At 41.1% G+C, this 27,335-nt stretch overlaps 1 protein-coding gene across 1 annotated transcript; it reads right to left on the minus strand.

The window, feature by feature from the left end:
- Positions 1-4,710: 4,710 nt before the first annotated feature.
- On the minus strand, positions 4,711-11,281 carry dhcr7 (7-dehydrocholesterol reductase). The gene is made up of 8 exons (XM_083999135.1): positions 11,156-11,281; positions 10,139-10,247; positions 8,577-8,799; positions 8,377-8,467; positions 8,028-8,241; positions 7,648-7,852; positions 6,814-6,945; positions 4,711-6,449 (listed from the first exon to the last, which is right to left on the minus strand). The coding sequence occupies exons 2-8, from the start codon at positions 10,243-10,245 to the stop codon at positions 5,985-5,987; spliced, it is 1,437 nt and encodes a 478-aa protein (XP_083855261.1). The 5' UTR covers positions 10,246-10,247; positions 11,156-11,281; the 3' UTR covers positions 4,711-5,984.
- Between the last annotated feature and the right edge of the window lie 16,054 nt (positions 11,282-27,335).

A 27,335-nucleotide genomic window follows, 5' to 3' on the forward strand; every position in this document is an offset into this window, starting at 1 on the left:
CTAGCCTCATTTCAGTTCTGTAGCCTACTGATGCTGATGAAGAAACACGTGTTTTTATCTTCTTTTTACAGTCTATGGTTTTTATCTGTAAAATTTTACCATCATCATCATGCTGCATTGCTGCATGATGTCAGCAGTTACGTTTAAGACTGTTTTCAGTGACGGAAGTAAATTCACTCCAGCGGTATTTTTTTATCGATCGATCAGCTGTGTTTACCCAGAGCGATCAGCTGTGTTTAGCGTTTCAGGCGTCATAATTCGAGTCCGTCTGTCGGACTCTAACCGCTGCTGCTCGGGTGGAGTGGGTGCTGGTGTGTGCGCGCTGTGACTCAAGGAGTCTAACCATCAGCACAGGAGAAGCAGGAAGTTGGGCCCTTGACTCCCACACTCCAGACATGTAAAACATGGGCAGTTTGGCGCCTGAGCTTATGTGTGAAGAGCATGCCTTCATGCTTCACATATCTTGTTAATATGAGCTGCAGCACCTACAACCAATCATTTTTACCACATCAGCTATGGATTTGTGGCCCAGCCTTAGAATCCCTTTTTAATCCCTCTAATTCTTTCTCTGCTCCTAATCCTTTTTTAATTCAACTTTCTGACTGATTTACAAGGAGTCAAGTCTAAAATGTTAGGCAGAGGATTCTCCCATCTTATTCTGGCGGACCTTTTTTTTTTTCGCAATTTAAGACCTGTTTCATTATGTCTGGAAGAGCACAATAGAGACTTAGAATTTAGGTAGGATGTCTTGTCTGGCCTCAGGCGAAAGACAGATGCATTTGGTCTGGAGTCATTAAGTTCAAGTTGCTGCTTTAATTGAGGATGACCAGATATCGGACCAAGCTTTGATTTCCAAAAGCAGTCACAACATATTTGTGGTTATCTTTCCTCTTTAAAACAGATCGGTGTTAACCACATGCCATGCCATTTAACATCAGACTTGTGGGGCTCTTTGTGTTTAGTCTGAAGGTCAGTCTGGCTGTCTCATCTGTCTATTGGCTAACAGGACTGACCAGGCTACAGGTCAGAGGTCAGAGGGGGGAGGCAAAGGGACGGAAGATCAGTGGTAGAATAAAGAAAAATGAGGAAGTCTTGAGTGACTCCTTTTGTTGTCAGATGTACAATGAGAGAGCTGAAGATGTGGGACTGAGGAAGCAGGAAGTAAATGAAAACAAAAGGCCGCATCAAGCACAATAGTGCTTTGGGCTAAAAGATGCTAACAGGCTCTTCTTTTTATCAGTCCATCATCTTAATTAGATATCTTATCAAGCAGCAATCCCAGAGGCTGAAAAAGGAAGCCAACATGGAAGTAAAGGAGTCTGGTTCCAAATCTGACTCAATTCTCATATACTCTCATGTCGAAATATCCAACTTTAAAGCAGGAGTGTCTTTACAGCTAACTGCCTTCGGCAACTGTGAATTTATATTTAACTCGCTCATTTGAATTGGATGATAGCTTAAAGTTGTGAATATTTGAGGGTGTGGCTGTGTTGAGTGACAGGTGGGTGAATTGTTGCACTGGTCTCTCAGCTCCACATGCTCATTTTTGGATTAGCTGGTGGTTCAGCAAGGTCAGGCACTGTCAAGATGGTGGCTGCATAGCCCACTCTGAGCTTCACAGAGGCTACACCCATCTTTATCTACAATAGCTGCCATGCTTAGCTGGTGATTAGCGGACGCTTAGCTAACTAGCACTGAATACTAAGCTGACCTGAAACTGATGGGAATGCCATTAGCTTTGCAGGTTCTTTTGGTAAAATATGCAAACTTCTAATTGGTAAACTATTATCATTATTGTTATTTTCCCTAAATCCAAAGGGTCAACAATCTTCTGAGCAGAGTATGAAACATCTCACTCCCAACAATGCATGTCAACCCCATGGTGGACCTCAAGGAAAAATCAAGGGGTGACCAAAGTTAGTTGTATATTTTATCTGGAAACCACAAATGTCTGAACCCACCTTCATGGCTATCCATCAAATAAAGATATTTCGGTTGATCAGGATTGCGGCTGGCTGACCAGAAGGCAGATGGAAGATTTGAGTGAGTCCATTTGTTGCTAGAAGCAGAAGAAATAAAAGAAAAACACTTGCAGTAAATGGATCCATGAAACTCAAGCACAAGAAATCAACATCATAAAGCTGGAATTGCTCCTTTGACACCAACCACAAGCAGCTGGTCTATCTAACCTCATTTACCGCAATGTGATTATTAGGCCTACTGCAGCCTGGGATGCTCTTCAGTGGTGTACTGTACTTTATTGTACACATGAATTGTTGGTGCTTGCAGTTTGCTGACAAACCATGTATTTTCCCTCTGAGGTGCCCCTTCCTCCTTACTTCCAGTTAAAGTATCTTAACTCACAATAAAAACTAATTTAGACTCCCTGGAAATCAAGCTAACTTCAACTGTGAAGTGGCACCAACTCCAACGATTTCTCTGTATCTCATTCTACTACTCCTGTCTCATTCTCATTGCCACTCACTCAAATACCCCACTTTGCTACAGCTATTTCTTTCTCTGTGACCCCCACCTGCCCCTCACTCTGAATGTGCAGCTGCAAAAAGGGGTTCTTTCACAATGTGGTTATTGTGTAGACTGGGCATTTAAATAGATGGGTGCACGATCCCCCACTTGAAAATTCAATAGTCTAGCTTTTAGTGTCATTCCTTTCTTCAGAGTTCCATCACTTTTCACAGAGACATATTTGTCAATGTGGTTATGGGTGAACCCAACTATCCCACAGCGGAGGGCTTCATGCTCATGCAACTCCTCCTCACTGTCAGGGATAATTTGAGAATCAGTTAACCCGAAAAAAAAATGAATGAATGGTAATTTGGTTCCATGTAATGTAATGCAATGAATCTCGTGCATATTGCATTAGCTTTGAACAAAGGCAATAGGAATCAATGAGTCTTTCATTATCTTAACTGATTTACATCCATAACATTGATAGGAGACCTCCTGATGGTGCGGTCAGGGACCAGGCTGGTGCTTACATGGCATAATCGGGCTTCAGGTCCAATGAATTACAAAAATGCTTGAGAACAAGCTGTCAAATTAATGTCTTTGCCTACTATTAGTCACATTAAAATGTATTTTTGCAGCATGGATTCAAGGTAGTGTCTAGAATTTAATACTCTTGGTGAAAGAATATGCTGACAGTGATGTTGAGAAAACACCCTCCCCACAAAGCCCATTGCGTTCATCTTGATCATCACTTGATCCTCATTGGCAGATTTTTTCTTAAAGCATTTTCTGAACTTAAAGAGGAAGAGGACTATGCAAGATTTTTAACTTGCTACACTTTTGCCTTACACTTTTACCAGCTTCAGAGTAATTGTGATGCCTAAATAAATGACTTGTAGCTTGTAACGAGAGAGAATGGAGGCTCTCTACCTTCCACCTAGTGTCTCTTGGCCAAAAACCAACCTTGCAAGATTAGTGCTGCCAACCCAGTGTTCCAGCTCTTATCTCTGCGGCAACGCGACACAAATGCGCCTTGTAATGCTGTGATCTCTTGTTCATGACAGATAATATACACATCGTAACATCGTATATGATAACGTTATCCACCGTTCCATGGATTGCTTTTGGCGGCTTTGTTAAAAACTTCACCACAATGTCTTTTTGGCTAATGTTCTGGATGTTTAACTGTATGTCATCTCCTAAGATTTTTTATTGTCATATAAACTTTCTCTCAATCATCATTGTCCTGTCTGATCTACTAGGATGTTTTATTAACAAGCCTCTGATAGGTTGTGTATTTAGGGACCTGTGCTGTATTATGCAATATTTGACTAAGAGTCACAGAAATGTCAGTTGAATTGAATGCAGAAGTCATTGCACTCCTTGTATATTTTATTGATTGCTTGTGACCAGCAAATCTGAGCCTTGTGGCCATGCACAGCACTACATTTAATGAACTAATGAAAATAAGGTTTTTCTACTAAGAATGGGTGCATTAAAAGAATAATATACTGGCTGGATGAAAAAGTATTTTTGGAAAAACTGAGTTTAAAGTTCATTCATTCGTTGATTCAGTGAATTTGATAAAGCTCCAAATATGGACATTTCCTTTTTTCAACACATCCTGCAAACACAACTCGCCACCTGACTGTCTGTTTAGAACAGTTGTCCTACGTCACCCCCTAGTGTTGGAAATTTAAAAAAATATATATATGTCAAAGGATCAAATGGAATGAGTTAGTAATACCTTCCAATACTATTATTGTATAAACAGATTTCTTTAGGGTGTATGGTGTATGCCAGTGACACATCCAAAATATTATATATTAACATAATAATAATAATAATAATAATAATAATAATACTAATACTACTACTACTAATAATAATAATAATGGTTTGGATTTATAGCGCTTTTCATGGCACCCAAAGCACTTTACAGAAACCATTATTCATTCAGACCACATTCTCACCTGTGGTGGTAAGCTACGTCTGTAGCCACAGCTGCGCTAGGGCAGACTGACGGAAGCGTGGCTGCCAATGCACGCCAAACGGCCCCTCCATTCATACACATTCACACGGAGCAAGGTGGGTAAGGTGTCTTGGCCAAGGACACTACGACAGTGACTGCGACAGGGCTCTGTGTTTTAAAGAGTAATATTACTCTTTAAACCACTTTGCTCTTTCATCAAAATGGGACAGATCATTGGAAAGAAAATGTAAAGATTTGCTGTGGTTGAATAGAAAAAGAAAATCAACTTTAATGTGTTACTTTTCAGGATAGGGAAGGCAGTGGTGGTATGAGGAAATAAAACCAAACCCAAAACAAATGTAATGTTTGGATAACAGTAAAAACAGTAAAAAATATTTTCATCAACACAGAGCTAAGAAATGGCTTACGTTTTATCAACATAACATGACAGTTTAACATTGAGCAAAAACAATGATCTAACTTACTGCAATGTAATTGTTACATTTGAGAAGGCTTCACAGGCTCAGTCAGTTCATCAGATCAGAACAGAAACTGTGTTAACTGTGTTAATTGCTGTCCTGCCTCTTACAAACCTAAAAACATGTGAACGTGCTCTCTCAATAACAAAGAGGGAAATTGTCACCAGCAAGACGACCAAAAGGCAGTGAATAAATCCAAGCACTCAGACAACCTTTATACAAAGATTACATAACTTTTTATAAGAGGCAGGTCTTGCCACTGGAGCCAAAAATCTCATTTGGTCCATTAAGCCAGCAGGGCAGCAACAAAATATAGTAAGTATTGATTAATAAATACATCAGCCATCAATGATGATTTCTCATTTAGTCTACGAAAGCCAAAACAACAGTTGCCTCTATTCACAGGGTACCTGAGTGCAAAGTGACAGCATCAAATTGATCATTTCTCTGAGCAACAGTCAAAACAAACTGCTGGTGTTAAATTCACTCTGATGCAAAAGTATCCGATTCTCATATCTGGTCTTTGTCATGATAAATGACTGATTGTGATTTTACTCTATTAACCTGACAACTGAATACAGTTGTCATATGACCCACACTTAGCTTTGCTAACGGAATGTCACAGCATTATGAGGAATAGTCATTAACACCAGTTGTCTGGAGGACTGGTCGTTTCTGGTCCTGGTTTCAGCATGAGCTGGTTTAAGGTATTCTTGGTGATACCATTTCATAAAAAATATTACCTTGAAGAAATAATGTGTTTAACCGTGAAGCAGCAGGCTGGTGTATCTGCCTTTCCTAAAACAGTATTAGCAACAGACCGTACTATACCTGTACACTGTGTATGTGTACATACTGCAGTCTATACAAGTATAGAAATAAAAATACATTAAATGCTGTGTCACCAATGTATTTAGTGTTGTGTATTCTAGGTATGTAGAAAACACAGATACATAAACTGTCATATGTTTGTCTTGCTACCCAGTTCCAATTAGGTACATCATTTCCTAATCTTATTCTTCACCCCAACCCTTCTCTCGTTCATTGCCTCACCCTCTTCCTCTCTAAAACACTCCAGGAATCAGTCGGTAAGGCACAGCGTCTGTGTACCGCTTCCAGTCCTTGCCGTATTTGCTGCTGCAGCGGTGCTCATCACGCACACAACGGTGGACCAGCAGGATGGTCATATAAACAATATAGAAGTAGGGCAGAATGTGACCGAAGCCACAGGCAGCACAGTAAGACAGAGAGCCCATCAGGTCACCGGTGTAGTTGAAGTGCCGGGCCACGCCCCAGAAACCCGTGGTGAGGAGCTTGCTGTGGTGGGTACCACCATTTGCAGAGCGGTACGAGCACTCGATGTACTTGGGCTTACTGCCCCAGATGGAGCAGGAGCCCTCTGTGCGACGGAACAGGTCCTTCTGGCGGTTAGTGGAGCGGAAGATGTAATACCCGATTAGGCCGAGCAACAGGACAGCCACAGCGTGGACGGTAGAAAGCTCAACTGGGTGGTACACCAGATACAGACCCTGCAGGGAGATAGACATGTTCATTTATACTTCATTAATTTGTGATTTGAATGTGTACAGTATGCTAATTTTTAGCATATACTGAATAATAAAATGCTAAAAACATATTTACTTTCACTCAGATGTTTGAATTTCAAAGCTAGATTAGACTGAAAAGTGAGACTATTGATTTCAGTAAAAAAATCAAAATCAAAAATAGCACCTAACTTTTGCATCATGGTGTTTCTCTCATTTTAAAAACAATGACTTAAGATATGTATTTACACCTGACACAGCCAAGAACTGCTAATTATGTGATTAAAAGTATGCAAGTGTGCTTTTTGCATGTATTACTATGAGTTTTGGACAGTATGTGTTTTTTAACCTGCAGTGTGTAGAGGTATGGCAGCCAGACACAGTCTCCCCAACCCAGATACCATCCAAAGTGGTCATGGCAGATATCAATGGTTTTCAGGTACCATGCCTCGTTCCAGAAGAAATCCAGCACATAAATGGCCTAAAATAAAATAAAAATACAAATGAAACAATTAGCTAATTATTGTAATGACCCAAACCTTTATATTCAACATTCAACATTTGGTTAAACATGACTGACTTAGGAAGCCAGTTGTTCATCTAAGCATACATTTCACAACAGGGTGAGGATGCACAAATGACGCATTATTTGTGAGTAAAGCATGACATAAACATTTGGTTTACACAAAGAGTCAAAAGAGTCCAACAACAAAATGAGATGTTAGGATATGACAAGAGATAAGAGATGCTGTGAGTCATGCAAACCGTCGAGTGTTATGTTTCCATTTTAAAGTACTTCTGCTGACATCACTAGTACTGTACAAGGAAAAGAGTCAGATATATTTATCAGAGGTGGTTTCCTCCTGCAAATTTCACTCCTTTTCTCACTAGGAGCTCCCTCCAGTGGTGCAAAGCAATGCCAGTGTTAACTCTAGTTTTGTTTCTTTTTCTATTTCTTCATTCATAACCGGTTGAGCATGTTCCAGCCAACCTGTCTCCTAACTTTACATTACCAAGACACTGTAGTTTCTGATCTACCCTGAGGATGTAGCGCTACTCAGATGGAGTGTTGTAAGCTCTTGTATTGTAAATGCAAAGCTGTTAATGCCAACATTGGCTATGCAGCAAAAGCAAGACCTACAAACAGCCAATTTAAAGCAGTTCCATACTTATTTCTTTTTACCTGCAGCACATTGACCAGAATCATGGAGTTGGTGACATGGCCATACAGCTCTTGTTGCTTGGCCATGTAGGACAGGTTGATAAGGGTCCAGGCTATGATGCCAGGTCGGCCGTTAAAGAAAAGCTTGAAGTCAAACCACTTGCCAATTCGTGGGTTGAACTCAATGCCCATCATGTAGTTGTAGAATATGTTGCCTGTGAACTTGCTGAAGAATCATAAGAAAAGGGAGGAAAAACAGGTTGATCAAGTGCAAACTAGTGCAAACTAGTCAAACTAGTCAAACTTTAAGCCTGTCGGCTACATGCAGCACAGATGGAAAACTTATCTGCTGTAGGAATCTACTTGAAGTACCCCCGCATGCTTCGTGCATCTGTACTCACCAGTCCTCAGCGTTGGTGGGGAACAGGTAGGCCTTTATGAAAGCAAAGGAAGACACAGCATATCCCAGTATGTTGGTACACCACATCAGAGGGATCCAGTTGTCAAAGATGATGGTGGGAGAAAACCAATGGAAGTACTGGGCATTGGCAAACCACAGTGCATGAGTAATAACCCAGCACTGAAGTCCGTTGATCTCATACTTGTTAACCAGGCCTGGAGAATAGGAAAAGAATATAGGAAGTGGATATTGAATGTAATATATTTGTAAACAACACAGAACCAGATTAGTGTAACACCCTAATTCTCATTTAAAGAAATGTGGAGCATGGTTATGTGTGTATTTATTACCGGCTGGAGTTCTTGCTCCATCCTGCACTCCACCAGCATAGCCAGGAATAAACTTATGGAGAGCATCGGGAATGCACATGTACAGGAATACCTAAGGGACAAACAGAACTTGACTTAACTTGCTTGCATTTGTAACAATTCCTTCCTCTTCAGCCACAGCTGAATACACTTCACTACTGTACATTGATCCTTTCTCTTACCTGGAAGGCCACCCAGATGGCATATATCTTGGCAGCTGCCCAGGTGAAAGAGGGAGCCCGGGCCCAGATGGAGAGCAGCGTGGTCTCTCCTTGGTACAACTCAAGCACAGGCTGGGTGATGGAGCACTGGTACTGGTCACATGCCATGACGAAGTAGAAGACGATGAAGGGGGCGAAGCAGAGAAGGCTGATCACAGCGATGAGTGAAAACCAGTCCACCTCCCTGGGAATGGATGAAACACAGAAACAGACACAGTATAAGGAGGCTGTACTATGCACTTGTTCTGTCAGACAATTGATTAAAATGTCTCACTTAGAATGCTTTTAGTGTTGCCAGTTGGAACTACCGCTGCTGATAATACTACTGTTGCGAATACTGGATCACAACATGGTTAGAGAATCTGACTTTGAACTTCGACCCCTAATTTCACATGAAAACTCCTGGTTGTATTAATGAGTTTATTAAGGACTTATTACAAAATAAATAATTCCAACTGAATTTCAGGTTTCAACCCTTCCAATGTCTTGCAGTCCACTCTGTTGAATCTAGTATCAACTTGTTTTACCTCAGTTTATATCACTCTCCATCCTCACTCTTGATGTTTCCTCTTGTGAGTTTCTACAATTACTCAGGTTGTTCCAATGTCCACTGTTTCAACTTCCTGGGGAAACTTACCAGTGCTTAGCACAAAACAAAAATTATATTATCTTCCTGTTTTGGTTGTGTAATTGAAAAAACTATTCCTTTTTGTTGTAAATATAGCCTTTATTTTCCAGGAGCAGATAGAATTGCGTAGTGAAAGTGAAGGATACAGGAAACCAATCTAAATGATTGGTTTGATCATGCCACTTCATATCACCAATATGTTATGCAATCAACACTCTCTTAAAACCAAAACAGTTTCATTTTTGCTGTGCGTTGTGTGGCACAGACTTTTGTTTAACCAGAAGCATTGATGCTACTAATAATATTAGAGTTGACCGTCGCCCATCTAACTGGTCAAGTGAGCCTACAAGCTGACTATTGATAATACTTCATTGAGCCACAGTATAGAAAAAATGTTGAATCGACAAAGTAAATAAAATGGGTCTGAAATAATAAACTAAACCATTTTTTAAATTTTGTTATTGATCTTTTCCAGGGTAGAGATTTTGGCTTGTCCTAGGAGGAAATGAATCTAACCCATCAGATGCCAGTGCCAGTGTGTACAATACCACTTTTCCTGCTATGACAGGCCAAAATATATGTTCTGACAATAGTCTGTCAGCCTCAATGACCTAAACATAAATTCAGAATCTAATAAAGTAAACTTTGCAAAAGTTCAACTGTAGGCTACTTTCTTATACATCTTGGATATTATGCCCCAAAGAGAAATACACAGCTTTGCTTGTGACATTAGCAATGGCAACAAACTATATTTACATGACAATTTATACAGACATTAGCAATTATCTGAAACTCTGTGCAGATATTCATGGTTGACTTTGTATAATCAACTTCTGGTGGAGTCTTTGCTGATTGATTTTTAATAATTTAAACAATCCACTGCATATGAACTCACCATGCTCTCCCCCACTGTGCTGGCTCCTCCACCTGTTTGGATGTGTTCCCGTTGGAACTGGGCTGGGTTCGTCTCCTGGCAGCCTCCATGGCCACTGCTCCGTTCATCTCTGGTGAAGGGTCAGGTTATCAAGTTAAGATCTGATATGCAGTCTCATGCTGTACTTTGTCCACTAACACGGTCATTTTAAAAACGCAGCAGCACAAACAACAGCAGTCACCAACAGTATAGATAATTTCACAATTAATAACAGGTGTTACCATTAACCTCTCCTCTCTCTCTCTCTCTCTCTCTCATCTCCTTTGTTTATCAGAGAGTTAGTGTAGTTATCCCTAGATCCTGTTTTAGTAAGTGACCCACAGTGAAGGTGTCATGACAGGGCAATAACTGTAGCTCCATAGGAGGACATTATTTAATTGTAAGCAACTAACTAGATCATTTAGGGGAATCTAACTAGAATGTATGCAAACATGAAGTCAGCTGGATAAAGCTTGTAAAGGAGATGCTACTGCTATAGCCTACTGTAACTACACTCACACACACACACACACACACACACACACACCAGCAAAAGCAATGCCAGATCAGCTGAACTTATTCACACTAAAGCTACACGAACAACAGAACTGACATATGTGAGATAAAAGGCTTTGTATCCCTCTGTTTAGTCCAACATGTCCTCTTCCTTGTCCAACTAACAGTAGGCTATGTGAAGGGGGTCTTACCGTTGCATAACCCATTACAGAAGCGAAACATTTGGGTCTTCTCAGAAAAGAAAAAAAAACGTGGTAAATAAACTGTTGTTGTTTGTTTTACTTGTTATCTCTTGCACGAACCCCGTTTTTGATGCACAATGACCGTGAACTCGCTACCTGGAACAACTGTGATAAACAACCGAGCTCCTTTGTACGCTGAACGGTGCCTCTTACATCACATACAGAGATAGAGGAACTGAAACAACGTTAAAAACACATTACAGAGAAATGCGCATTTATGATCAGAGCGTCTCACACTCACCGCTATTACTTGGGCAGTCAAGGTGAGGAAGCTGCTCGGTTCCTTTTCCCACCTGGCTTGGCACAGGTTATCATGTAACCTTCCGACAAAACTCATCGTAGTGCCACAGGCTCCGCCCATAACGCCACAACGTATTAACATTCAACCAATAGTATCTCCGCGGGGGCGGGCATGGGACTTGTCTCTAGCCTCCGATTGGGTACAACAAACTGGAGCCACCAGCACCTGACGGGCGTGCAGCGGCTGAATGGCTCGGCCAAAGTAAACGATGAACTGGCAACATTATGAAATAGTAATTGTCATGATTATCTTACTTCTTTTTTCTTTTCTTTTTTAATAATCTAGGCACTTGTGTTTTTAAGAGGCCCGAATGTATAGTTAATATTGATCGATGCACATATAATTTTGTGTCTCTCCATTAACCAATTGATAGATAGAAAATTCGATATTAAATTAATTTAAAACCGACATTAACATTTTTAGAACCCAACCACATAAAATTAAATGATTTGGCAAAAGTAGAAGACTGCTCAAAACCAGTGGGCTGATAATGCAAAAACCATGAACATAAAAAAAAGAAAAAAGAAAAAGAAAACGCAAATATTTGGACAGAAACAAACAAGTAATAGTTTGCTGAACTATATTAAATTAATATCCATATAAATGCTTAATTCTAGTCTATATAGTAAAGTTCATTTTTAGATTTAGGGCAAGAGTAACATCTGCAGCATTATGTGACATCCAGTAGCTAGTGGGTCGGGTTTTCAGGTGCATTTACACAAGATAACCACTAGATGGTAGTACTCAGCTGTGACATAAGCAGAAATGAAAGCTGTTGAAACTGTTGTACAAGGTGGAAGAGAGGGCGTCAGGCCCACACTACTGCACCTGTCCATATTGGAGGGATGGGGGGGGGGGGGGGGGGTATAGCCTATGTTTACAGCTTTACAGTCTACAACTTTTATAATTATCATATTGTCACTTTTGCTGGAGGAACTGCCAGCATGCACGGACAGTAAATATCAAGAGGCTGATGAACTGAAATAGCTTCATCTACGCCCCCCTTTTTGATCACTTAGGACTGGTGTTTACTGATCCACAATCCTTGCACCAAACCTTCCAAAAACAAAGTGGAGGAGAAAACCATCAAGAGAAAGCAAGTCACTTCCCCCATGCTTGAATATGGTCTTATGTTATTGTACACATCAATTTTTCATTTAGTGGAGATCATTTTTGAGCACTTGAGAAAACCTACTTACTGTTAACTCACTCTGTTGACAGATTTTGGTCACTGTGATTTGTATGTGTTGTTATACAACTATACAACTAAGCTCCCCCTTAACGTGTAGCCCCCCTTTAAAAACCCATAGAATAAAACTAATAAATCCAATTTATTTTTACTTTACAACTTTGGGAATGTGTTAAATTGTGAACAATTGATTAGGGGTATTTTCTTTGCACTCCTGGCTCTAATAAGGGGAGTCGGGGGTAAATTCTTGTCTCATTACTTGTGGATTTTTGTGCCAAGTTAGACATTCCACCACTGAATTATCCCCTTCATGTAATCAACACCAAACACACTCATTCTGAAAGTATTCAAACCTCTGACACTGTCAGTAAAAACCTTCAGCCATTAAAGCCCAGATATAGCGCTCGCTTGTGTGGGTCTCAAAGGCTCAAATATATGTACACAGTATGGAATTAAATAAAATAAAACAAAAGACATTAGTGCTGGTTTAGTTTGTCTTCAAATCTACTGGAGGAGGTTCAGGAACTCCCCCTTAGCCTCCTTTTTCGTGTTTTCCGTCTTTCATTGATCTCTCAAACATTCTGCTATTGTTTTAACCTCTTTCCTATTTCCCTCTGCGATTCCTTGTTTTTGTTTTCACCGGTTTTCTCCGTCTGTCTGCACAGTCTTTATTTTGTTTCTCTTTTTTTCATTCCTCTCTTCTATATTCTTTGATCAGATGCCTTGTTGCTATGCTGTATCAAGACAGTGTGATGTATCTGGGCCAAGCAGCAGACAGCACTGTTTTACAGTGTGTGTGAGACAAAGAGGAGATTTTGTGCAGTTGGTACCTTCTGTTACCTTGTAAAATCTGATGCAAAAATGCACCCATCTGTTTTCAGGAAGCTTACTTGGAGTTGTTGTTTTTTTGTTGTTGTTTTTTTGTATCTTTTTGACATTTTTGGAGTATGGTAGATGAAGTAGATGTTCAGATTACATTTCCATTGAGTCAAATCACAGTGTCTTGAACAAGAACTCATATTCAGCAAAGCTTTATGAAATACAGCACTGTCAAAGAATACTGCACAAGTATCTATAAAACACATTAATATGGCAGTTCTACAACATCATCATAAACAATATTTTTTAAGAAGGAAATACGCTTTAAAATGCATTATCTTCATCAACAAGCAAACTGATTTAAGGCACCAGTGAGTGACTGGTGAATATTCTGCTGCAATTTAAGGTCAACAGACTAGATACTAAATAGTGTACACTTGTGGTACACAATGGTGGAGAAATATGGAATTATTCTCATCTTATTGAGCGCTCAGCGCACCTCACAATACTTCATTCATCCATTTACTTGCATACACTTATACATCATACTTATCATGGGCCTCAGTATTTTGCCAAAAGGTTGATTGACATGGGGCCTGGAGTAGCAGGATATCAAACCACCAACATTGTCTAGCTCCTTAGCCAAAGATGCTCTTATAAGAAATGTTATTAGTTCAGCATCAAACTTCATTCCTGCTCTCACCAACACTCAACATCTGATCACGTCTCCTCTTCTACTAATAACCAGCTCGCCTTGGCCCCAACTCTTTAGCCTTCAATCTTACCATGAAGATGTATCACTGCTCAGAGTGAGGATTATATCCTCTTGTAATTCGCAAATGGCTTAAGCAAAAGACAACATTTGGTGACTCATTAAACTTCCAAATATCACCTTCAAAGATGGTTAGACTAGATACATGTCAGCATTATTTTGGTGATTTCTTATAATGGAATGTCTGCACATGTATGGAGTTCATGAGTCATTCAACAAACAGAATATATTAATATAAAAGAATATGGCATTTTTTACCAAGTACAAGGGGGTCCACAATGCCTGTGCGTGTTTGTGTGATCAATATAGCTGGTAGTGGTGGTGTGTATGTATAGCACATGCGCATACACCAGGGAGAAGGTTGCATGACATTTTTTTGCGCTAATCAGCTCCCCTGGGATGGCACAAGTCTGTCTGTATCCATAACAGTGTGTGTATGTTCTGTATGTGCAATATTCTGAATGTATGAATACTGAGCATTCATGCTAGGATTAGGCATAGCTAGTCTGTGCGTGTGTCCCTTTGTTGGTGTTTAAGTGTCTTATAAATACAAGGAACCCATGCTGTATTGGAGACGCATTGCAACATGGCTTTTAAATAATTTACAATAAATGAAAGTGAAGAATTAATGAGAGAGCAGATCTTCTCTTATGTTTGTTCTCCTCCTTCACCCCCTCCCCTGTCCTGATGTAAATGTCTTCTCTTTATCCTCTTGCCTGCGTATAGACTCATCATCAATTTAGGTACTAGTTTTCCCATAATTTGAATGTAAATTGTTGCCATTCAGTGCTCTCACCACATCAGAGCTGGTGTAGCCTGCATGCCCTTGTGTTACAGAAGCAAATGTGAAAGTTTGATCTGTGTGTAAAGAATATAATATATCAGTGTAATGAATATACTGTATGCTGCAGTGATTCTGACCATCTGTCATCATAATGGCAGATATAAAGTATGCAATGCATATGCTTAAAAAAAATAGGATGCTGATATAGCCTAATGGAAAATTTGCAAGATGTTATGCAAAAAACAAATACATCTACTGTAATAAATAAATAGATATACCGTATGTGAAATATCAGTGTTGACATTTCTCATACTCAATGACTGTTTTTCAGGATGCACAGAAGACAAAGTGGAGCTAATCTGTGTGACCATGTTGGCAGAATGTAATGAAACAAAAACACAGACTGTCATCTCATGGGGCCTTTAGACAGTAACACATATGGGCGTCATGATGAGTCACCTCACAGGCGTTTATTTTGAAACATTCAAACATTGAAAATGGTAAAACACAGATCACAATGGGTTTTTTTCTACTTTTTTGATGTGTCATATGTATATTTCAAAGAAAGTGGACAGACGCTTGAAAAACACTTATGAAAAAGAAAATGAGTGATTAGCCCTTTATTTTTTGTTTGGTTTTGAATAATTAAGGTCATGCTACAATGCTGTCTCTGCCCACAGCAGGTCCTCCAGCACAACCAGTCCAAGGCCTATACGTGCCTATGTGGCAAAATAAAATGTATTTACAGTGTACTGTATTTTTGCTTTAATGAGAAGAGAAAGCTCCAAAGTTTAAAGAGGACAATGTAGTCATTGCCCTTGTTCCAGAATTGACCTGAAAGCAGTGTTGAGTTCATTTCCTGGTTTGTGAACTGATGAAAGCCGTGTAACCCCTTCTGTTGTCCATGTAGCTCTTAATTTTAGGAATCTGATATGTGCATTTCCAAGTTTCCCTAATCAAACTAAATACACAATCCAACAACTCCAAAACGCTCTTGTGGACAAGTTGTGAACTGCACATTCACCACGCTATGAAATAATAATGGAATGTTACAAGATGGAGTTGTTTTCAAGGCAAATGCGTAACAGAAACTACATTCAGACAAGGTTGCTGGGGGGAGTGATTTCAAAAGGAAGTAGTTCTGAGTACAGAATTTGCTTTGTGTCGTAATGTTACATAATCATACGTTATTATTTAATAGCGTGGTGAATGTGCAGGTCACAACTTGTGTGAGTGTTTTGGAGTTGTTGGATTTTGTATTTAGTTTGATGAGGGAAACATGGAAATACCGTGCAGCTCGCGTCTTTTCCCCGCCAATTTAAGAACAGCTTGCACTGACAATTAAAGGTAATGAACCTACTCCTAAAACTATAGGGTTTATGGCAATAGGCGAATATTTCCAAAATGTTGAAATATCCCTTTAAGCATTTATACAGTGATAAGGGAGAGGAACAATAATAATGACACTGACTGCTCCTTTAATTTGACAGATGTCAAAATCATATGCCTGCAGAAAGAAAACATCTCATCTTGCCAGTGTAGGCCAAAAGAAAGGGGACTAATAGTCCATGAGCCAGACCACCAATCGCAATCGAAAGGGTGGGCAAATTCTTGTTGCTATTTTATTATTCCTATATATGTCCAGATTATTAATTGGTATGATAACCTTCGCACAAGAGTAGCTTAACAATATTTATCATGCATTCACTATTTTGACCATAAAAATGCTATATACACCAATTATGGCCATTCTCCGATGTTGCACATTTCATAATTTGTGTGCCACTACTGATGATTTAGAGCGCCTTTGCAGTTGCAGAAAGGCCCTGCAGATAATATTTGTTTGCACCACTAGTTGGCGCTAATTCCACTGGGTGCATGAGGGAGCGAGGGGGAAAATCGGCTTTAATACTGCTGTTAGCAGGAAGTAGCAGAGGACTCTTGTGAAATCACATTATACAGGGAACATTTTTAATGGTTTATATATACATCCAAGGTTAAGAAGGCTAAGATGTAGTGAGTAAAGATGACATTAACATTATAGCATATTACATCCATAGGTTTAGGGTTATTTAGGGGGAACTGGGGCATTGTTCATTAGGCTGACTGCAGAGAGGAAGAAACTGTTCTTGTGGCGTGAGGTCCTGGTCCGGATGGACCGGAGCCTTTTGCCAGAGGGGAGGGGCTGGAAGAGTTTGTGTCCAGGGTAAGAGGGGTCAGCAGCTATTCTGGCTCTGGTCCTGGAGATGTACAGCTCTTGAAGAGATGGGAGGCTGCAGCCGATCACCCTCTGGGCAGAGTGAATGACACGCTGCAGTTTGGCCTTGTCTCTGGCTGTAGCTGCAGCACACCAGACTGACATGGAGGATGTGAGGATGGATTCAGTGGTGGCAGTGTAGAAGTTCACCAGCATCTTCACAGGGAGGTGAAACTTCTTCAGCTGCAGCAGGAAGTATAGCCTATCCTCTGCTGAGGCTTCTTGGTGAGGGAGCTGATGTTCTGCTCCCATTGGAGCTCCTGGGAGATGGTGGTGCCCAGGAAGAAGAAGGACTCAACCAGGGTCGCTGTAGAGTCACAGAGGATGACATGGGGGAGGGCAGCTTGGTCCTTTCTGAAGTCCACTATCATCTCCACTGTCTTCAGAGCATTCAGCTCCAGGTTGTTCATGCTGCACCGTGACACCAGAGGGTCTGTCTCGCTGCTGTAGGCCGACTCGTCCCCATCAGAGATGAGGCCGATGAGGGTGGTGTCAGCAAATTTCAGGAGCTTGACAGACTGGTGTCCAGATGGGCAGCTGTTGGTGTACAGGGAGAACAGCAGAGGAGAAAGGACGCAACCTTGGGGGGATCCAGTGCTGATGGTCCGGGTGTCAGAGACATTCTTCCCCAGCCTCACAAACTACCGTCTGTCAGTCAGGAAGTCCGTAATCCACCTGCACATGGAGTCAGGCACATTAAGCTGGGAGAGCTTGTCACGGAGCAGAGCTGGGATGATCGTATTGAAGGCAGAGCTGAAGTCCACAAACTGTATCCTGGCGTAGGATCCTGGGAAGTCCAGGTGCTAGTGGAGGGCCATGTTTACAGCATCATCTACAAATCTGTTCTGCAGCTCTGTAGGTGAACTGTAATGTCCTTAAGGTGGGTCAAGACGAGGCACTCAAAAGTCTTCATGACCACAGAAGTCAGAGCAACGGGTCTGTAGTCATTAAGGCCTGTGAGCCTTGTCTTTTTGGGAACTGGAACAATGGCTGAGGCCTTGAAGCAAGCTGGCACATGACAGTTCTCCAGTGAGGTGTTAAAAATGTGTGTGAACACCGAAGACAGCTGATTGGCTCAGTGCTTCAGGGTGGAGGGGGAGACTTATACCCCTTTCCCACTGGCCAAAAAACCTGTTTAAACCCACAAACGCACCGACCCGCGTCAACCCGGGACGTCTGTCTGACTACCCATTTCTCCGACCATACATTTCTTTATTTTTGAGTCCATTAGTCCGACCTCCCATTTCTCCGACTTAAGTAGCCCTAACCCTCAACCTTACCCTAAACCTAACCTTAACACTGTAGAATGGGTAGTCGGAGAAATGAGCTGTCGGACTTTTCAGTCGGACTGATGTATGCCCCCCCGTCGACCTGCGTCAAATGACTCGGCAAGCGACGCGGGTTAAAATCGCCTTCAATCGGCTCGGTTCTGATCGGCTTGCAGTGGGAACACCAGACCCGCCTCAACCCGCTAATTTATGTGATGACATTGGGTGTTACGTGATGCCACATCATCGCACCAGTCGCGTCTCACGTAGGCTACCAAAACAAAGCTCTGCTTGCATTCAAGACTGGGATTTGAAGATCAAAGAACACTGACCAAAAAAGATTGAAAAAAAAAGAAGCGACAGTCTGTTTAACTGACATGTTGTGCCGCGGACGTCCATCATAAGGCGGCCGCGGCAGACTCGCTGTCCTCCGTGGCGGGTGGCTGGGGCATGACACGGTGTTTCTTGCACTGCGAATGAAAGCGGGGCGACTGGTTTATGCGGGGGTTAGACAGACAGACCCGGCTCATTTTGGTCAATGGGAAAGGAGCCAAATGCCGATTGTTAGCGGGTCGACCCGCATTTAAAAAACCTGCGTCGACCCGCTGATGTTAGTAGGAAAACGGCTAGAGTTTGGGCCTGCAGCTTTGCACGGGTTCAGCCGTTTAAACAGTCTCTTCACCTCCTTCTTTGATTTGATTTGATTTCTATGATGGAGAGAGGTGTGAGAGGTGTGGGGGAGGGTGACACTTGGGTGTAGGTGATCCAGGTTTGGAGGAGCTGTTGCTGATCGATGGCTGGTGGTTGGAGGTGTGGGGGCTATCAGGTCTGTTCCATTGTCTTTCTAAGCGGCAGTAGAACTCGTTCAGGCTGTTGGCCAGGCGTAGGTCATTGACAGAGGGACACTTGAAATACTGTAGTGGCAGTATGCTCCACATTATTTGTGACAGAAGGAGCAAGCTCTTTAGTTGATTTTAATTGTGTAAAAAAATATTTGTTTGTTCTTGTTATTGCATGAAAAGTAAAACACTCTAAAAACGTTGGCTATTTCATGTGTATGTTCTAATTTTTATCACATTTTCATTCACATATTCCTGAGGTGAGTCTATTATTATTACACTAGGGTCTTGATAAAAGGGAAAAACATCCTTGAAGTGATTTAGGCACTGAGTGGTCAACAAACAGCATAATACCGAACAAGCACTATACACAGTTTTCAAGTTTCCACTCTACCGGTCCACCTATTCAACACATGATAACCACCACTAAGCTACCTGTTTGCAATGGTTATCATGCCAAACTGTTCACTAGAGATGTCTACCAAGTCAAAAAAACAAACTAGAAATTGCCCACCCGTTCGATTGCGGGAGGCCAATTTTGGGGTCTTGGCTCATGGACTATAATGCCTACAATTTGAATTTAAAATATACTGTATCTAAAAACCTTAATATAAAAATATTTGCAATTTCAGTCAGATTAAAAATGATCCCACATGTTGTCAACAAAAAAACATTCTTCACATCTCAACAGTTATTAACAGCTGGTAAGAAAATACAGCTGTGCTACCAGACTGGTATGTGTTCGTGCAAGTGTGTACATCTGCATCAGAGATAAATACTGTACTAGTATTTTTTTAATTAGCATTAAGAATAGTAAAATGTCCTCTCCATGTTAATGTGTGAAACATGATCATCGTCAGATGTTTGCAGAAGTGTGTACAGGCATGTTGCAGATCTTGCCTCTGTCTGCCTGCGTGTGTGTTTGTTCTGAGGCTGTTCTGAGTGTGCGTGTTTCTGTTAGCATATTGTGCGTCAGTTTCTGTGTGCATATGTGTGTGTAGTTTTGCCTGTTGTGACGTATGTGTGTGTGTGTGTGTGTGTGTGTGTGTGTGTGTGTGTGTGTGTGTGTGTGTGTTTAGTCTGTGAGATGCGTCAGTAACTGGGGCAGAACTGATTGTTGCTGATGGCTGTAGGCAAGCACAGACCTACATTTTGCTCCGCCATACAGAGGAAGAGGAGGAAGGGGGTGTGGGGGTGCAGGGCACGGGAGAGTAATAAAAATTGGGGTTTCTCCTTTTCTCCTCTCCTCCTCTCTATGGCAACCTCCCACACTCAGCTGTCCAATCTTTGTTTCCTCTGCCTGTCCTTTATTATGTCTGATGTGATGCTTGACAGGCAAAGGGACTTACTCAGCACACAGACAGGAAGTGACTCTGGAAACAAGTGAGAGGGAAGAGAGAGAAAATCGTGACTGAATAAAGAAAGAAGAGGAGAGAACAAATGTGACAGGATAAATGAGTGACACTGATGGAGAGGCAAAGAAAGAAAAGAATTACACCAGTGTCAGTGTGTGCTTGCTAAGTCTGACGCCATATGCGACGTAATATCCATTTATGGGTCCACAACGCAAATCTGTGGCAGCGGAACCTGATCCCTTTGTTCTTTAGCAGGGCACCATTAAGAGTAAATTCTGTCAACTCCAATGAAGTGGATTGTGCCTCAGTGTAGATTAAGGCATACATGAAAGTAGTAGTAGTTACTGTAGCGGTAAACTGGCTGGATGAGGTCTGGGTGACATGCAGGATCTGGTATGCTAAAATTTAGGCCAGTTGACATGACCTGCTATCCCCTTATTGGATTCAGAAGTAGATTTTGTCCACTACCGCAGGATAATGGGGGGAGACTGCATGCTATATTTCTTGAAGTGTAGAGTTTGCTACATCATTTATTCGGCATCAGATCTAATGTTAAAACATACAAACTTTTAGGTGTAGAGGGGGAGGGGGGTTAAAGTTTCCTTTTCAGATATTTTTTGAATAGTGTAAAGATACCCTGCTATGATTTATTTATTTTAACTGGCAGCAGATGCACCAACAAGCTGTGCTGAGTGAGGGTAAAGGAAAGGGTAAGATAATAGTTACAGCGAATAAGAAATAATTTGAGAAACTGTTGTGAAAACAAAATCATGACTATTCAGTAATCAGTCAAAGTCATATACAAAAATCTAGACTCTATAACTATGGGAGATTAAATGTGTTTTTCACTGAAACAGTCTTATGTTCTATGACCATATCTAAAATCGACTTCCTGTATTTATTGCTGACAAATGCTGCAGTATCAAAAGGTCACTGCTGGTCGTAGTTCCTCTGTATGGCCAAAACAAAACCAAAAGTTAGCTCTCAAATCATTTTCTTGAAAGAGCAACTCACCAGACAACAAAAAACAAAAGTTCACACTTTGTGGGGCACTGCCGTGTTGAAAACAGCTGAAATCGGCTTTCAGTAGCCAACATCAGTTACTCAAGTTCTGCTGCTTCCTCTCAAAAGATCAGCTGATGTCTGACCCCTGACCCCACTGCAGGTTCTGTTTTTTCTGTGTGTGTGTGTGTGTGTGTGTGTGTGTGTGTGTGTGTGTGTGTGTGTGTGTGTGTGTGTGTGTGTGTGCGTGTGCGTGTGTGTGTGTGTGTGTGTGTGTGTGTGTGTGTGTGTGTGTGTGTGTGTGTGTGTGTGTGTGTCCACAACAACATACATATGAAACTTGATTACTTGCTTTCATGTCAATATAAATAAGAAATATTTGAAAAGTTGTAGTTATTATTTATATTTTCACAGTATAGAAAAATATTATATCTGACAGGAGCCTGTGATTCAAAATGGAAGCGAGAGGCACTGTAGACTGAAGCTTTCTCTTCACTGAATTTGACTCAGCCTCTTTTATTAGACGTTTTTTGACACAGAAAGATGTTCATTTCAAACAGCACTGCTTCCTACGTACACTGACTCCACACAGGCTCAGCTTTGTCACACTGTATGTGATTCACTGCAGCATGTGAATCATCTTATTATGCTAACTCTTTTTTTAGGGCATATAAAAAATATGATTTTAAACCCATCGACTAATCTACTGCTCAGCTGTTATTCCACATACAACACAAGAAATATTAAGGAATGACAAAAAATTAATCTAAAAATATTCCTGTTCCTCATTGTTTCATGTTTACTTCACTATTGTGCCTGTGGTCAGTCATCCAGTGTAATTATCAGCAGGTGCACATTGGCACCAGTCCCCCTGCTTATGTGAAAGAGTGGAAAAAACAGGTGAGAGCAGCAAGATATTGTGTGTTTATGCCAACCAATGAAATTGTAAAATAGAAACATGTTTAATGTCTGCACTCACTGACAATGGATGTGATTCTAAAATATATTTAAAGTTAAAGAAGAACTATGCAAGATTTGTACCTTAATTTGACAGCTTCAGAGTAATTGTGATGGTTAAATGACTTGGTATGAGGAGAATGGAGGCTCTTGGCCTTCCACCTAGGGACGCTTGGCACCACGACACCACGGTAATCTGGAATCTCTTGTTAGCGGTGAGATTTTATGACAGTGAAAATATGCACTCCGAAACTGTAGGGGGAGCTCCGTAGAGTAAAGGAGCCAAACAGTGAAAAAGCTACAGATTTGCTTGGACTTTGATAGTTCCCAAGAATGCAGGTGTATGAGTATTTTGTTTTCTTCTTTCAGCCATTGCAGAGAAACAAATATAGATGGAGTTGCATGATCGTGAATTGATATCTAAGGGAGGGATGTGGATCATTTAGATTTTGAATGATATACAGATTCAGAGCCTCTAACTTACTAAAAAATACTTGGTGATTGACAGAAAGACTGGCTAAATAAATGATAAATTGATTTGTATTTCACCGTATGCTGGAGCAGAGAGTAGAGACATGGAACAGGGCCTCAGTAGCCTAGTGTTGAATTCATAAAATGTTCAGCCTCCTTCAGGAAGTAACAAGAACTCCATCAAAGAGAAACTTAAAGATAAAGCTCCCTCTGAAACATCTGCAAAGAGCTGCCCCTAAAAGTGAAAACAGGCTATATGTGAACCAAACCCAGGATTCTTCAACTTTCCTGAGTAAATTGGCTTCTGTTAAGATATTATTCATTATCTCCCAGCATCACTACATCACAGAGCAGTGATCCAGGCAGTTTCATCAGCTGATACACAACTACTGTATAAGCCTCAATGATCTAGCATGTGCTAGTGCTTCAAAAGTTAAAAAAGAACTATGCAAGATTTTTTATACAGCTTTGGAGTAATTGTGATGGTTAAATTACTTGTTATGGTGAGAATTGATGCTTTCTGCCTTCCCACGAGGGTATCTTGACTGAAAACCAAACTTGCAAGATCACTGCCTCCGACCCGGTGTCCCAGAGCTCGTCTCTCGGGAAACATGGACTGCTTTACGGCACTAGAACACAAACATGGCCGGTAATCTGTAATCTCTTGTTGATGTTACCCACCTCGGTAGACATCGGTCCACGGATTGCCTTCTTGCCGGCTTTGTTGAAAACAAATGCACATGGCTAGCAACTCCTCTATTCATCTCATCATGTTCCCAGATTTCAGTGATTAACATCATTTAAGGTGTGCCAGTATGTAAATAGTAAGTCTGAAATCTATTTGAAAATGCGTAAACTATTAAACTACTTTTACAACTACTTTGCTGTATGTGCAACAGACACCTAGTCAAATTATCAACTTGTTATTTCCGCAGATCTATTTCCCATATCCCATTTTCAAGACGAAATGACAGGATGTAGATGTAAAATGTGCAGAAAAGGACATTCCTATTACAAATAGTGAAAATTGGTCACTGATGCCAGAGGGTGAAATCATACTGAGAATGTTTGGATACTTTCCCATGACAGTGACGACAACAAAATGTACAGTCGCTGTTAGGTTGTTGTTTTTTTTGCGTCCAAAACCAACAGGATGACAGATGAGGAAAACATAATCAGGGCTTTCATTTGTATGACAAATGAACAAGACTGTCTGCACCACTGGTAGCTTTGTTGAGACACCTATAAATAGAAAACCACAGATCCACGCTTAGGAATGCAGTAAAAGCTTGTCAAATTGATTTAACCTGGCTGGATTCTGTCACTTTACCATACACAGCTGTTAATACACCGACACCGTTTCCATGACTCTTTGAAGTATGTTTACTTTCGACACTGATCTGATCGTTTTCAGGAAAGGGCTTTGTGGGAGATAATGAGAACCAAAGATGAATTTTGCTGCGCCTGAACACGTGCTAAACGGTTTTCTGCCATGTCCATCTGAAGCAGTAAATTTTACTGGATAGAGACAGAGAGCATGTGGGAGAGCGCTACGCAGGAATGAGAAGACAACACATGACTTTCAGGACAAACATAAGCACAGACAAGAATGCACTGGCTGTGTGATATCTATTGCATCCTTACTTTTGTCAAGGTCACCATAGAGGTCTATTGTAACCATGTGAATGCACGAACATGTACACATAGAGAGGGCATGGGCATGCGCTCTCCTCTTCCCATCTGTCTCAGGATGCTGACAATTTGGCATGAGCTTAAGTGTGTGTGTATGTGTGTACATGAGCCTGTCCTTATACAGATAACAGTGTGTCACATGCTTGTTGTCACCTGCTCTCTGAAGCCTGAGGCATTCATTTGGAAGGAACTAAGGGCAAAAAATGTAATGTAGATCAGATCTTCAAGTTGGAATTTCATATTTGGAATTCATTTTGAGTTGAGGTTGTGACCTCTGTGCTACTTGACACAAAAGCTGTTTCAATAAAAATGTAATTTCCAGGCGCCATGTTCAGAGATGAGGTTATCATGTGACAATAACATCTTAATGCCTGAAACCGATACAAGAAAAAGATCCCGTACTGCTCCCTGTGCCTGTCCGGTTTCCAAGCGCTTCTCTCTTTCAAGATCCATCTGTGGTCACAAGAATATCCTGGGCACTGTGACCCTTTGACCTTTTAAACATCATTCTGGTTGTTCACCCTATCAAGTTACTTAAATACTATGACAGTACAGCAGTTTGTCCACAGACACTTGCTCTCTTTCCTTTCTGCAGAAATACAACTGTATAGTTCCTCTTTCACTCTGTTATTTACTTCTATATTACAATACAACAACAACTGAATATCAACCAAGGTACTGTATATTTTTAAGTGATACTGTCATGGACACCAACACAGATCCAAATTTAACAACAAACACAAACTAAAAGGAGTTTTACCCCTGCAAGAATAATCTTCAGTAGTTACGGAACGTGAAGGTAGAGAATTCAGCGAGCGTAAAGTGCATCCCAGGGGCCAGAGCGGGCGACGTTGAGGCTAATCTGAAGCTGCTGGCATGTAAACGTAAGGTTAAATACAGTAAGATTGTAATCCATGTCGGCGCTAATGACACCCGGCTTCGCCAGTCGGAGTTAACTAAGGTTAATATGGCTTCGGTGTGCAACTTTGCAAAGACAATGTCGGACTCCGTAATTTTCTCTGGCCCGCTGCCCAACTTAGTGAGTGACGATATGTTTAGTCGCATGCGTTCATTCCATCGCTGGATGTCTAGGTGGTGCTTAGATAACGACGTGGCTTACATAGATAACTGGACCTCCTTTTGGGGAAAGACTGGTCTGATTCGGAGAGATGGCGTCCATCCTACTCTGGATGGCGCATCCCTCCTATCTAGTAACATAGGGAACTTTATTAGCCGTGCTAATCCCTGACAAGCACCCAGAGTTCAGACCAGCAGGCAGAGCCGCAGTTTAACACGCCCCTCTGCTGGGTCCCTCTTGTTGTCACCCACCCAGCCTATAGAAACTGTGTCTGCCTCGAGGCTGTCTAAGCCTAAACCCCAATCTAGAGGAGTTGTTTATAGCAACTTAGTTAAAATCAAAAACACTGCTCCAGCAAGCCAACCTAATAGAACTATTAAATGTGGTTTGCTCAACATTCGTTCTCTCCCATCCAAGTCTCTCCTAGTGAATGACTTAATTACAAGTCACCATATTGACATATTAACACTCACTGAGACCTGGTTGCAGCAAGATGAATATGTTAGTTTGAATGAATCTACCCCTCCTAGTTACATTAACTGTCATGTGCCTCGTAACACAGGCCGAGGAGGAGGAGTGGCTGCTATTTATCAGTCAAATCTGATTATCAACCCTAGACATAATAGTTCATATAATAAATTTGAAAGCCTTACTGTCAGCCTCTCTCACCCAGACTGGAAAGCAGAAAAACCACTCTTACTTGCTGTAGTGTATCGTCCTCCTGCACCTTATTCTGAGTTTCTAGAAGAATTCCCTGACTTTCTGTCAAATTTAGCAATGAGCTCAGACAAAGTCATTATAGTAGGTGACTTTAACATTCATGTGGACGTCGATGATGATTGTCTGGCTACTGCGTTCAAGTCACTTTTGGATTCAGTCGGCTTCTCTCAGAGGGTAAACAAACCCACTCACACTTTTAATCATATCCTTGACTTAGTACTTACTTATGGAATAGAAGCTGACCATGTCACAGTTCTTCCTCAGAACCCCGTCTTGTCTGACCATTCTTTAATAACATTTGAATTTACTTTAACAAATTATATCCTACCTGGGAAAAAATCCCGCTACAGTAGATGTCTATCTGACACAGCTGTTTCTAGATTTAAAGAGCTTATTCCAGCAGAGCTTGGTGCCACATCCTGTAACCATATTATGGGCAGTTATGCTGGTTTCACCCCCACACAGGTGGACTATCTTGTGGATAGCACTGCAGCAGCACTCCTTGGGACACTTGATGCTGTAGCCCCCCTGAAAAAGAAAGTTATCAACCAGAAAAGAATAGCTCCCTGGTACAGCCCAAACCTGCGCGCTCTGAAACAGAAGACCAGACAGCTGGAAAGGAAAACACATTCCAGCCAACATGAGGAAGACCGTCAAGCCTGGAAGGATAGTTTATTAATATATAAAAAAGAACTCCGTAATACTAGAAGCAATTACTATTCATCTTTAATAGAAAAGAATAAGAACAACCCCAGGTTCCTTTTCAACACTGTGGCCAGGCTGACCAAGAACCATAGTGTCGTTGAGCCATCCATCCCTCCAACTCTCAGCAGTAACGACTTCCTAACTTTCTTTACCGAAAAGATAGTTAATATTAGAACAAAAATTGCTAGTAATGGACCACAGATTACAGTACC

This window comes from Trachurus trachurus (genome assembly GCF_905171665.1).
Source record: "Trachurus trachurus genome assembly, chromosome: 3".
NCBI lineage: Eukaryota > Metazoa > Chordata > Actinopteri > Carangiformes > Carangidae > Trachurus > Trachurus trachurus.

Excerpts from the sequence above, each read along its gene's own strand:
- dhcr7 (XM_083999135.1), bottom strand. The coding sequence starts at position 10,245 with ATGAACGGAGCAGTGGCCATGGAGGCTGCCAGGAGACGAACCCAGCCC. Across the intron at positions 7,853-8,027 it reads CCCACCAACGCTGAGGACTG|CAAGTTCACAGGCAACATAT; the intron begins GTGAGTACAGAT and ends ATGATTCTTCAG. Across the intron at positions 6,450-6,813 it reads CATACCTCTACACACTGCAG|GGTCTGTATCTGGTGTACCA; the intron begins GTTAAAAAACAC and ends ATCTCCCTGCAG.